Source organism: Aquarana catesbeiana, linkage group LG02 (assembly GCF_042186555.1).
Source record: "Aquarana catesbeiana isolate 2022-GZ linkage group LG02, ASM4218655v1, whole genome shotgun sequence".
NCBI lineage: Eukaryota > Metazoa > Chordata > Amphibia > Anura > Ranidae > Aquarana > Aquarana catesbeiana.
This window is the reverse complement of record NC_133325.1, coordinates 471,449,191-471,463,579: the sequence shown is the minus strand read 5'-3', so window position 1 is coordinate 471,463,579 and position 14,389 is coordinate 471,449,191. Positions and strand designations below refer to the sequence as shown.

The 14,389-nt window shown below is 40.8% G+C and overlaps 1 protein-coding gene across 1 annotated transcript in view; it reads left to right on the top strand.

The window, feature by feature from the left end:
• The window catches only part of HIPK1 (homeodomain interacting protein kinase 1), a 180,682-nt gene that overhangs the window by 154,835 nt on the left and 11,458 nt on the right, over positions 1 to 14,389 (top strand). The window contains exons 14-16 of the mRNA XM_073615706.1: positions 2,010 to 2,222; positions 7,116 to 7,360; positions 9,445 to 9,578. Of these exons, the coding sequence (XP_073471807.1) occupies positions 2,010 to 2,222; positions 7,116 to 7,360; positions 9,445 to 9,578 (592 nt within the window). The remainder of the gene's footprint in view (positions 1 to 2,009; positions 2,223 to 7,115; positions 7,361 to 9,444; positions 9,579 to 14,389) is intronic.

Below are 14,389 nucleotides of genomic sequence, written 5' to 3'. Positions count from 1 at the left end.
AGTATCTAATATGGTAGACTTCATTGCAGATGTGGTGTTGTTTTTTTGTTTTTTTTATTGAGGTAATAGACCCCTTGAAAGATTAGTGTTTTGCAAAGGAGGTGGCTCCATAACCAGATTTAAACGTAGATTCAGCTGGCCGTGTGTTAGGTACAGCTGAACAGTGTAGGTAGGTGGTACATGTAGTTCAAGGTGTTTTTTAAAAGCATTCTCAGGATGCATTCAGACATGGCTGCAGTCAAGATGGTGAAACAATACTGACAGTAGTTCATAATCACTGGTCAGTGGAATGTGACGGATACCCTTTTAATAATTTGACATGATGGGTTTTTGTTTGTTTATAGGCCTTTCTAGACAGGTTTCAAGGCAGAATTGTTTTTATAAGCCTCAGATACACATTAGTAGTGACTGTGTGGGAAATGACAGCACTAAAACTACAATGATAAAATCAGTGAAATGAATAAAAAAATCTGCCAACACTCAAACATACAAAGTTCCAGGTAAATAATAAAGTGACAGTGTAGCACTAATGAAGAAATGTGTATTTAATCACAAAGTGAAAGCTCCAAACAAATGTAATATAACAAAACTGGATGCAACCCAGTGGGTGTGTGTAACAAAGTCCACAGAGGTGTAGAGTGTTATGTTGCTCCCGTGGAGGTGACTTCAATCAAAAGAGGGTAGTGGGAGGCTTGTCTGTAGTCATTTTCAGTGATACTCCAGAGGTAAATAAATACTCTTACCAGCTAGGGTGGACCCCAAATGTCATACGACAAAGGGGTCATACAGGCTTGGGATCCTATGTAGTATGGATCAGATGTTGCTCAGGTACTGGACACAGGGGTGGAACCGATTCACGGTGATGTCCTCAGCTCTCGGTCCGTGGAATCATGAGGTATCATCCTCTGCTTATGTTCTGGTCAGCAGGAGTCGGCCGGTGATCGGGACACATCACTGAAGCTGCTAGCAGTTTGGGAGATGGTTATCTGGCTGGAGAGTACCTCATGATTCCACGGACCAAGAGCTGAAGACATCACCGCGAATCGGTTCCACCCCTCTGTGTCCAGTACCTGAGCAACATCTGATCCATACTACATAGGATCCCAAGCCTCTTTGACCCCTTTGTCGTATGACATTTGGGGTCCACCCTAGCTTGTAAGAGTATTTATTTACCTCTGGAGTATCACTGAAAATGACTACAGACAAGCCTCCCACTACCCTCTTTTGATTGAAGTCACCTCCACGGGAGCAACATAACACTCTACACCTCTGTGGACTTTGTTACACACACCCACTGGGTTGCATCCAGTTTTGTTATATTACATTTGTTTGGGGCTTTCACTTTGTGATTAACTACACATTCTTCATTAGTGCTACATTGTCACTTTATCAGATACACATTACAATGTTGTCACATGCTAGCTGGTACATAGCCCTAAATTTCATATTCAGCCAGCAGATTGCTATGTCTGCTTAACTGGTGATAAAAAAGAAATCTGTGGTTGTCACCAACTAGTCTGAACAAACCTCTAACACTTCCAATTAGTGTCAGAGCTTGCTACTAATTCTTGCTTTTACATATTTAAATTGCTAAAAGCACTGGATTGATTTCATATAGTAAAGTGGACTTTTATGCGCTAGTTTGTACGTATACAGACTATACTGGGAAAGTTATTTTGGTGTAAAATTTTTAATGCCCTCAAATCACTGTAAATTTTAATACATTGAGTTGGTGTATCTTTTGAAGAATGGATAAAAAAAAACCATGCATTTATTATTTTGACCAAAGAACAGTTGGCACTTTCACAGCACCTAATCCATATTAATCTGTGTCATATTTGGTAATTGGTTCTTTGTGATTTCTTTAAGAATGTTGACAGTGTAGAGCCATGAACTGTTTGTTCATGTTCTTTTATGTGCTTGTATCGGGTTAGCATGTTACCCTTAGTAACATTTACTAGGGAAATATTTTAGCTGTTTTGTGCTACTAATTATGTTTATTTGTACAGGACCCTTTGTGCTTTGGATGTTATTCCGTCGCAAGTTTATTCACTTGTTGGGAGTAGCCCACTTCATGCCTCCACTTCATACAACGCGCTCCTCCCTATCCAAGAGCAACGCCAACCCATCGTTATTCCAGATACTCCTAGCCCTCCTGTGAGTGTTATCACCATCCGCAGTGACACCGATGAGGAAGAAGATAGCAAGTACAAGCCAGGAAGGTAGGAATGTGGCAGTGACTATTCTTACACCTTAAACATGCTAGATTTACTTTGGGTTGGTCTGTAAGGCCTCTCTTCACACAGGTAATCCAATCAGGTCTGCCTGTCAGTTTTTCAAGTTGACCTGATTGGAAGCTTCATGTAGGTCTGTGGGCAGAAGAATGTAAACAGACAAGCATCCCAGTGTTTACCTTAATCTGCCCAGGAATAAAAAAAAAAGTCTGAGTTTATGACCTAAACATGAGGTAATTGTATGTAAGCAGATGCAAATCCATTTACATGCAGCTACCTGTAAAACTAAAAGCTCCTGCAGCAAAAAATTGAATGGACACAGATGTTACAAAAGTGATATTCATTCTGTTCTGCTCTGATTCAGCAGGGGGGATCTGTTCACAAATCCCCTTCCAATGGTCCACACGCAGCCTGTGTGAAAGGGGGCCTAAATAGGAATGCATGAGTTTGTGTGTGAGAGAGAATAGTCTGCATGCTTTCAGCATGGGTTCTGCATACATGTGGTACAGGATGAGGCAAGTATGACGGATAGAGGTTCAGTTTTGTTTGGGTTTAAAAAAAAAAAGCTGCTGACAAGTGTAAAAAGACATCCTAAGGTGCTTTTTGTACCTCCTGCTTCTCCTGAATGCTTGGTTGCTATAGATAAAATTGAAATTTTTTTAACCACTTGACCACCAGAAGGTTTAACCCCTTCATGACCAAGTGCAGGTTTTGCTATTCAGCATTGTGCTACTTTGTTATGCAACACTATGCAAATTCTTTTTTTTTTTTTTCCCCATTTTTCACACTAATAGAGCTTCCTTTTTGGTGGTATTAAATCACCAGTGGTTTTTTTTATTTTTTGCTACATAAACAAAAATATCAAGTCTAGGAAAAAGTTTTACTTTATAAAATTTTGCAAACATATCTTTTTCTTCATAAATGTAGTCTTGCATTTGTGTTAAAAATAACCTAAATCAGTGAATATTTAACCACTTGCCTTTTGAACACTTTTACCCCCTTCCTGCCCTTGGCCAATTTTCAGCTTTCAGCGCTTTCACACTAACAATTGCCTGGTCATGCAGCACTGTACCCAAACTTTTTTTATTTTTTTTTTCACACAAATAGAGCTTTCTTTTGAAGAAAAAAACGTTTTTCTTGGTTTCCTTCATTGATGTGCGTTGTTGAGGCGGCACTGAAGGGCAGTGATTAGGTGGCACGGGTGGGCACTGCTGGAGCTGTACTGTAATCAGGGCACACATAAGTGCCATGATTATCTGTACAGGTCTCCCCTACAAGGAGATGCCGCTGATTGGCTCTCCTCGCCTCACACTGTCAGTGTGAGGTGAGCCGATAAACGGCACTTCCTTACATGTGACCGGCTGTGATTGGAGACATATAAAGAGAAAGGGGAGAGTGGAACACCTTATATTCATCCAAAGTAGGTTTGAGGGTATAGTCAGGGTTAATTTTATTGGCCAATAATTGCCTACCTGTATAATAATACCCCTTATACCACTAGTCCATTGTTGATTGGAATAACAATAAGTGATCAACAATCAAAAATGGTTGCTCTAGGGACCAAATGAACATATGTAAAAAGAAGAGAAGGAGAGAACCTCCAAAAGACAGTCCACTCAAGAGCATGCGGGTATTAAAACCTAAGTATCTTTATTGATTATCCCAGTAAAAACAGTATTTCTATCCAAAAACCATTAATTAAAAAATAGGACAAAGAGTCCTACACAGCACTGGTGGCTACCGATGTTTTCCACATACATAAATCACTCATGCATCCATACACACTTCAACTTATTGAAAAGACCCGGGTCTGATGTATATTTCATTTACTTCCCAAATAAAGTTTATGAATAGATTTGTTATTGCCACTTCGGTCCTTACTGAATAAAGTGCAGGTGCTGGTGATTAGAAAGATATCCGTCCGGATATTGATAATGAGGAAAACAGACTTCAATATATGGCAGGTTGATAAATTAATAATTAGATAAATAGATGAAGTGTCCCCGTTTTACCGGCTATATAGAGCGTCTAACCTGTGCACTGGTGGGACATGGATCTCCACACATAAATGAGGAATCAACTTTTGCACATACAGAAGCGATCTGAGAATTTTCCAAGATGGCGGGTTGAGCCCTGCGGTGAACACTGGGACTAAGCGCTTCCCCTGGTAAACCTACAGTCTTAGCGCGGAACATTTCTTGAACCCTCTGACACACTGTACTTCCCCACGGAAAGACCCGGAAACAACAGCTCCTGTCAGTACGGGCGAGCACACCGCATGTCTGCTCCCCCACACCGAGACAACGCGGCTATCGCAGTCCTCTATGGGACTTGGAACTCTTTGGTTGAAGACGTCAAACGGTGAGCTTTGTAGTGCTCCAACATATACGGAGGCACACCATATACTGCTATTTGCCGTTTGTTTCCCTACCAAATACATTTTCTTGCTTTCCAACTGCTGCTATATAGCCGGTAAAACGGGGACACTTCATCTATTTATCTAATTATTAATTTACCAACCTGCCATATATTGAAGTCTGTTTTCCTCATTATCAATATCCGGACGGATATCTTTCTAATCACCAGCACCTGCACTTTATTCAGTAAGGACCGAAGTGGCAATAACAAATCTATTCATAAACTTTATATGGGAAGTAAATGAAATATACATCAGACCCGGGTCTTTTCAATAAGTTGAAGTGTGTATGGATGCATGAGTGATTTATGTATGTGGAAAACATCGGTGGCCACCAGTGCTGTGTAGGACTCTTTGTCCTATTTTTTAATTAATGGTTTTTGGATAGAAATACTGTTTTTACTGGGATAATCAATAAAGATACTTAGGTTTTAATACCCGCATGCTCTTGGGTGGACTGTCTTTTGGAGGTTCTCTCCTTCTCCTCTTCTTTTTACATGTGATTGGAGACAGCCAATCACATGGGTAAAGAGCTGCGTCATCGGCTCTTTACCGAGATTGGGGTTGCACCATGTCCTAGGAACACTGCATGATCGCCGTGCTGCACGCCAGCAGCCGTTTTGGGGTGCCATCGTATGATGTCCCAGAAAGAGGGCATCCCACCCGCCATCATTTTACTATGCAACGGCCGGGAAGTAGTTAATCTCTGTGAAAGGTATAGTCTACAAACTATGATATATAATCTGAAAATTCAGTCCGGATGTACGGACAGTTGATCTAATTTCTTGAGGCCCTAAAATGCAAGAACAGTACAAATGCCCCCCAAATGACCCCTTTTTGAAAAGTAGACAGTTCAAGGTATTTAGTAAGAGGCATGAGAGCTGTCGTTTTTTTTTTTTTTGTGTGTCCCCCCCCCCCCATATGAAGAAATCAAACTTTTTTTTCTCATATGGACACTTGTGCAGTACAGCATCTTTTGACTAGTGTGGTGATCAGGGATACTGACTGGTGACGACAGTATTAAAAATTTTATTATTTTTTTGTTTTTTTTAAAGCATTTTTCTTAACGTTTTTCTCTATCGGTGGCCACAGCGATCATGGGTTCATGCCACTGCACGCATGTGTTCAGCGACGTACCAGTATGTTGTTGAGCCTGCAGCTGCTGCCTGCTCGCGGTTTAATTACTGAGTGGATCAGCAAGTGGTTGTGAGTCTTTTTAAGGGGTTAACATTAGTGTTGAGCTTATCTTTTGAGGGTTAAGTATTAACCTCTTATGTAGCGTGCTATAGCCAAAAGACAGCTACAGCACAGTAGTATCGTTGTGGGAGGATGTCCATAGACGTCCTCCCAGAACTACATCTGTGGTGCATTGGGCGCACTCTTTAACCGTTGTGTCCTTTAGACAGTGGATCCGGGTAATGGGGCAATCGCAGTGACCCTTTACCATGTGAATAGCTGTGTCCAATCACAGCTCATCACATGTAAACAGACTTGCCGGTTATCAGAAGTCCTTTCCTCGCGTGTGGTCTGTGTGAGAAAAGGAGTGCTGATAGCCAGCAAGGCTGTCAGCACACTGTTTACACTGATAATCAGGACACATCAGCACACAGATTACTTATTTGCAAAGTTTTATCAACGAAAACCAATTTCATTTGAAAGTTTTCTGTCTTTTTTTTTTTTTTTTTGGGCCGCATATATGGGTATCTGCCTCTTGTGTTGTGTGGCGAGGTCACCAAAAACCGCGGGCCCGTACTAACAATTGTGACCTGAAACTCCCGATTCTGGGTCACCTGATTGCTGTGGTAGCCTCTGACTATCACAGTGATCAGTCACTGTGAAGCCAGCCCTGTTTCTCCTTTTTTGGGCATGTCTTTTTTTTTTTTTTTTTTTTTTTTTTTTTTTTTTTTTTTTTTATTATCATCCATGTACTTTTAGATAGGACAAAGACAAAATGCACACTATTGCTTCTGGGCTGTACTTTGGTGGTAGGTAATAGTAGTAACAGCAAATATACAGCTAAATTTAAAAAAATATATTTATTTTTTTAAGCCAGTTTTCCTTTGATTAAAAAAAAATCAGGAGATGGCCATAACCATTTACTACCAAATGAAAGGTAGTACCACCTGGATGCACAAAGTAGTTGTGATTATATACATATGAGAACTTTCCGGATGCACTTCATATCATAAAACTGATATTCAATTGATTGCACTTTGTTGCTGCACATCATGGCTATTTGCATAGTGTTATGTAAGGCATGAGGTGAAAAAATCGGATTATTTTTTCAGGCTGTTTGGCATGTTTGAAGTGCAGAGTAAATGGTAATATTAATGCTTAGCTGATATGTTCTTTAAACCACTATCATCTTTAAGTAGTTATAGTGGTTTGAATGTGGGTATTGAACATTTAGGATGCTAATGTTTTTTACAACTTTTTTTTTTTTTTTTTTTTTTTCTTTTTAAAAGCTCTGGGATGAAAATGAGATCCAATGTTATAAGTTATGTTACAGTGAATGACTCTCCAGATTCAGACTCCTCTGTCAGCAGTCCATATGTGGCCGACCACCTCTCAAACCTTAACGGTGTCAATGGTGTTTTTAATGTCCCTGGTAGCAGAGGCGCTCATCCACACAATTCCAGCTCCCGCACGATTATTGTACCTCCTCTAAAGACCCAGATTCATGATTGCAGTTTGGATAATCACCTGTCAGGTATGTTGGCCCAAATGAAATGTATGCTTCAAACGAAACTGAAAAGTGAAGGTACACCTGTCTAGGTGAAAAAACCTTAAAGTACATACAGTGCTAACATTTTAACATTGCCCACATTTGCCTCTAGCGCTCTCAAAGTTCTCTTGGTAACCCCCAAAGCTTGTAGCTTTATAGCCTGCGAAATTCATAACTTTAAATAACTGCAAATTGCAGCAGTTGCTTCACCTGCTTTAGTTATGTGCAGTCACTAGTGTGCTTGCATTCACGTTTTTTATACTTGACATCTGTCCCTTAAATCCCTGAAATACAGGGAAAAAACATCTTGCATGACTTTGGCCTAAGTTTTTCATCCATATTATCTGTCTTAAGCACAGTGGTTCCGGGATAGTATTAGTGGCTCAGACTCCATTTAACCACTTCAGCCCCGGAAGTTTTGACCCCTTATTGACCAGGCCATTTTTTGCGATTCGGCACTGCGTCGTTTTAACTGCCAATTGCAACTTTGTACAGAAACAATCTGTCTTTTTTTTTTTTTTTTTTTTTTCCCCCACAAATAGCTTTTCTTTTGGTGGTAATTGATCACCTCTGTTATTTTTTGCGCTATAAACAAAACGACAATTTTGAACCTTTTTTTTTTTTTCTATAATATCCCCAACATAAAAAAAAAAAAATCTTCCTCAGTTTAGGCCAATATGTATACTTCTACATATTTTTGGTAAAAAAAAATCACAATAAGGGTATATTGGTTTGCGCAAAAGTTATAGCGTCTATAAAATAGGGGCTATATTTATGGCATTTTTATTTATTTTTTTTTTATAGTGAATAGCGATTTTTATTGGGACAGCGACATTGGGGGAGGGACAGATTGGACACTTGACACTTTTTTGGGACCATTGACCTTTATACAGTGGTCAGTGCTATAAAAATGCACTGATAACTCCTTTCCTGCCAGTGTCATTTATACAGTAAACAGGGAGGATGGGACTGCCTGGGTGAGGAGACCAATCTTTGTTCATACTTGGTATGAACAACAGATCAGTCTGCTCTCCCCTGACAGCGCGGAGATGTGTCTGTTTACATTGACAGATCTCCCTTCTGTCTGCGTGGAGAGATCTCGAGTGCCCGCCGGTCATCTCAACTCCTGGGCACGCGCATAGGCTCCTGCGGCCTCCTAGTGGTCTGAAAGCGAGCCAGTGTATAGCTACGACGGTTCGCCCAGGGGAGCCAACCTGCCGCAGTATAACTGTGGCGGCTGGTCGGTGAAGGGGTTTTAAATTCCACCTAGACTTTGACCAAAATTAGTCAGGCAATTTAAACATAAACTAAGTCTTGCCTAACTGCAGAAACTACAAGATTTCTGCTATTACCTTTTTATTATGCAAAAATGTAAGTGCATGATTTGATCTAGTTTACATCTGATACTAGATTTGAGTTCCTTGATTTTTTTACTTTGGCCCTACTTAAAGCGGAGTCCCACCCAAAAGTGGAACTTCCACTTTAAGCACTCCTTGACCCCTTGCATGCCACGTTTGGCATGTAATTTTTTTGGGGGGGGGTCTGATTTTGACAGGTGCTTCCGTCTCGCTGCCTAGGCAACTCCTCCTAGGTGGCCCCTCCCTTTCTGCAGTTTTCTGGGACACGTCAACTCCCAGAAGATTGGTTGGCCCCTAGGAGAGTGGATCTTGGGACAGGTGAGTGTCCTGTTTGTTAAAAGTCAGCAGCTACACTTTTTGTAAACTTACAAACGAGTGGAACTCCACTTTTCATACCCTCTTGTAAAGTGAGAGGAGTTCAGTGGCCTTTAAGTGCTTTTAATTGAGCACAGAGCAGAGGTGTGTGGGACATTGTCCTGGAATAAAATGTTAGGCCCCTTGTAAAAATATAAACAAATAAAAACATAAATCACAGAAGCACAGTGAAAGACCTTCTGGCTATAACAAAAGTAAGAGCAGATGCATTTGCTCTTAGATGAGACACTTGAAAAGTTCGTTCTGTATGTAAGGGTACAGAATCTGCTTTGGAAATCAAGATTGTAATGAATCCTTTTTTTTTTTTTTTTTTTTTTTCTCCCTATTTTTGTGCAGCAGGTAGTCTTGGCAATACCGGCAAGTCAAAATCTTCCATGTCTTCGAATGGACAATCCGGCAGTTGCATATCCCAAACAGGTTATCGCTCCCATCGCGTGGTAAATGGAGTGCAGCCTCTCAACCTCAGTCAAGTAAGAAGCCATATAATTTGTCACACATACATCTTTTAACCTACCTGCCGTTTTTTTATTTTTATGTGCTTTGGTTGGAAAGTAGCAGTGTGTCACAACATGCTTAGATTAGAACTATGGGCAAAACTTTTTTCATTTTGGATAGAGCAAGGGAGGGTCATAACCCCTGTTGGAGTTTTTTTTTTTTTTTTCACCGTCTGTGTCCCATTATAGAGATTTCCCCTCACTTCCTGTCCCATAACAGGAAGTGAGAAACCCTGAAAATGAAGGTTATTCCTTGGAGACCCTTAAGTCACCAGAACTAGTGTCCCCATTGGAAGATTTCTCCTATTACTTTTCTGGGGACAACCCAAAATTTCTTTTTTACTTTTGATGATAATGGTAAACAAGACAAATAGGGTGCATCTCCTTAACAGGTCACAGACAGCACTAAAAACTGACAGGCGTTTTAATCCCTCTACACTTTATCCAAAACTAAAAAAGTTTTGCCTTTTTAGTTACACTTTAAGGCTTAAACAAAAAAATCAATGTTTGCATATTGTAAAAATGATAAACTAGAAGTTGCCTTGGTATCCTGTCCAAGAAACTTGAGCGATAAAGTAATTGCCAGGCATTGTACACAAGCATGTTAGGTAGGGTGAAATAGTCACGATGGCCTTGGAGACAAAATAAGGAAGAAAGGTAGTATGCCAACATAAACAGAACATTGTTATAAGTTAAAATAAATACATTTAAAGTTACTAAACCCAGGACCCTGCATTCACTATATCTGGTCTCTCAGTACACACAACATGGAAATGCAATCATTTTAGTAAATATAAACTGCCAAATACCTTTCTCATCAGCAGTATATAGCAGTCTTGTGACTTCTATCAGTGCCTGGTTAAAGCTTGTAGGAGGCATTTTCATACTACACTGGCTGTCCTATGAGGTTGCAGGACCCCTGACCCTCTGGACAGTGCTGATTGGCTCTGTGCTGATCACATGCTCCCTCCCAAGGGAAAAAAAAACTCTAGCAACGCACACCAAACTGAACATGTGCAGACTGACGCCACTAACTGTCTTATCTGGAGATGTTTTGGGGACAATGCAAGGAGGAGGATCTGTGCATACCGGATCAAACAGCCTTGTTACACAATGCAAAGTGTTTACCCCTTAGGTTCCACAGTGAGTATAACAAGCATGCTTTACTACATGCAGACTGATTTTTACTGTAGGTTTAACACTTTATAGCTAAAATTAGTTTTGTACTTGGTATTGAAAAACCATCTCAAATGTATTTTTATTTTTGGTTATGTGCCCCAGCTGGGAAGATTGTCTATTTGTGCTATAGACAGCAGGACACAGTCATAATTCGTCAGCTGCTGCCAGAACAGCAATTGAAGAAATCCTTCTAAAGGGAACATTTGTTCCGGTTAGTCTGGGGGGATATGTTCCTCTTTATTGTCCCCAGAACAGGAACTGATGGTAAATCTCTCCAGCGGTAACAGAAAAAAAAACTTTTACATACTCTATCCAGAACTGAAAAGTTTTGGCTTATTCTTCTGTGCACCTGTCCGTTTCCCTGTCAGACCTCGGGTCTGAGTGAGTCCGTACAGCTAATGTGCATCTATTCATCTATATAGGCTGCCTGCATGCAACTCAGTACAGAAAAATACACTTAGTACAGAAAATAAAAGGCTCTGCATCCTTGTGAATCAGTTATTAAGATAAAGATATAAAAATATTAGCTTGATGAAATGGTATCAATGTGTGTTACTGTTTTACAAAAGGTTTGTATATATAATTTGTTTATATATTCAAAGCAACTTTGTCGCTAGTCTCAGTAAAGCAACTCCCTGAAAACATTAGCCTCTGCTGGGAAACCAACACTTTCAGAAGTGTCTATTTCCTGTGTACCTCCAGCAGACCAAGTCACAGCTTTGTCCTGAAGTGATGTGGAGGTTGAAAGGAAGAACCAGTAAATGAGAAAGGGGGGAGGGGTTAGCAGACTTCAAGGGTAAATTCTTGAATGGAGCAGCATTTAATGTTAATGATGTGTACACCAGGAGTATTTACTAGTTTATTTTTCTCTGAAGCCTGGGACAGAAATTGACTTTTGTGACTTTTGGTGCAAGATATCTTCAATGATTGATTACCAGCACCCATTTGAGGGTGGGTCAAGAATGGACACGAAGCCTTGGGGTGTGTAAAAAGATTGTGAGGATGTGTGTATTGAGGTAGAGAATCCATTATTCCCTCTGTCCCCCTTTCTTATATATAACTAAAATGCCTGTATACCCCTATTTGTAAGTAAATCCAATCCTTATTTTAAGATCTAGTACTCTGTTAAAATCGAGACACCCCAAACAGAGCACATTTTCCATTTTGGCACTCTAGAAAGCGTGTGGAAATCCAAAAGTCCACATAGAGAAAAGGGATGAGAATGGAAAAATAGGACAGTTGCTGAAGCTGGCCATAGATCTATTCCCAGACTCAAAAATTGTGTATTGTCTTGGTACTAATAACAAACAATGTAAATAATATAAAAAACATATTTTTTACGTATTAAAAAGACATACAGGGTACACTAAACTATTTTGGAGGAAATTATATTTCAAAAAACAAATACTCCGGTTTCCCCAAAAAGTATCTGCTGTTGAAGCAAATCTCGAATATGATTTTTTCCTCTACTAGTTTCGCGGGTGAACGCTTCTTCAGGAGGAATAATCTATAAGATAGATTTTGAAGTAAAGCACAAATCGACTATATTACATTCAAAATTGCAGTCAATTAAGCTCAGCAAGTTATACATGCGAAAGTAAAGATGATCATCAAATTGCTCATCAGGCTGTAAAATGGCCATATGTGAAAACACAGGCCCGAGTTAGAGGCTCCCCCTGCAAAAGAAAAAGGGGGATGTATGCGGGTATGAGTCTAGATAAAAAAGATATGTGGTAATGATATACACACAAAAAAAAAATTAGTTAGGTCAGAGTCTACTCAATACAAGGGGAAGGGAAAAAGGTGAAAGATGAAAAGAAGGGAAAAAAAGTAGGGAAAAGGAGGAGGGGGGGGGGGGGAGTGAAGGGAAGGATGAATAGGGAAGAAGGGGGGAAGAAAGGAAAAGGGCAAAAAAGCGGGGAGGAGAAAGGGAAAATTGGGGGAAAGAAATGGTGAATATGAGGGACAAAACATATGTGACAAACAATGAGGGAGCAAAAAAGAGCTCACCTGAAAACCAACATAACCATGTATAGATAAGTTTCAAAACTCCAGGGGACAAGAGAACCATTCAGGTACTTGGCATGGACAGGTAAGTAATGAAAAAGCCAGGCAGACTAGCTCAATCGTAAGCAGGTTCAATAGGCTCTTGAAACTCATGGAAAAAATAGATGTCCAACAAAATCCTGATACCAGCGCCTTTGAGATTACTCCAGGCTTAAGCCAGCATTGAACAAGATAAAATCTGCAGAATGGAGAAATATAATTGGTTAGGTAAATGGCCATAGTAGGTAAGGGACTCCAGTATAAAGGGGAGGCAGCGGGGAGTGTGGAGTAGGGATGAGCCGAACACCCCCCTGTTCGGTTCGCACCAGAACATGCGAACTGGAAAAAAGTTCGTTCGAACATGCGAACACCGTTAAAGTCTATGGGACACGAACATGAATAATCAAAAGTGCTAATTTTAAAGGCTTATATGCAAGTTATTGTCATAAAAAGTGTTTGGGGACCTGGGTCCTGCCCCAGGGGACATGGATCAATGCAAAAAAAAGTTTTAAAAACGGCCGTTTTTTCAGGAGCAGTGATTTTAATAATGCTTAAAGTCAATCAATAAAAGTGTAATATCCCTTTAAATTTCGTACCTGGGGGGTGTCTATAGTATGCCTGTAAAGGGGCGCATGTTTCCTGTGTTTAGAACAGTCTGACAGCAAAATGACATTTTGAAGGAAAAAACTCATTTAAAACTACCCGCGGCTATTGCATTGCCGACAATACACATAGAAGTTCATTGATAAAAACGGCATGGGAATTCCCAAAAGGGGAACCCCGAACCAAAATTTAAAAAAAAAAATGACGTGGGAGTCCTCCTAAATTCCATACCAGGCCCTTCAGGTCTGGTATGGATATTAAGGGGAACCCCGCGCCAAAAAAAAAAAAAACGGCGTGGGGTCCCCCCAAAAATCCATACCAGACCCTTATCCGAGCACGCAACCTGGCAGGCCGCAGGAAAAGAGGGGGGGACGAGAGTGCAGCCCCCCCTCCCTCCTGAACCGTACCAGGCCACATGCCCTCAACATTGGGAGGGTGCTTTGGGGTAGCCCCCCAAAACACCTTGTCCCCATGTTGATGAGGACAAGGGCCTCATCCCCACAACCCTGGCCGGTGGTTGTGTGGGTCTGCGGGCGGGGGGCTTATCGGAATCTGGAAGCCCCCTTTAACAAGGTGACCCCCAGATCCCGGCCCCCCCCGCTGTGTGAAATGGTAAGGGGGTACATAAGTACCCCTACCATTTCACGAAAAAAGTGTCAAAAATGTTAAAAATGACAAGAGACAGTTTTTGACAATTCCTTTATTTAAATGCTTCTTCTTTCTTCTATCTTCCTTCATCTTCTGGTTCTTCTGGCTCTTCTGGTTCTTCTGGTTCTTCCTCCGGCGTTCTCGTCCAGCATCTCCTCCGCGGCGTCTTCTGTCTTCTTCTCCTCGGGCCGCTCCGCACCCATGGCATGGGGGGAGGCTCCCGCTCTTCTCTTCTTCTCTTCTTCTTTTCTTCTCTTCTTCTCTTCTTCTCTTCTTCTCTTCTTCATTTTCTTCTCCGGGCCGCTCCGCAA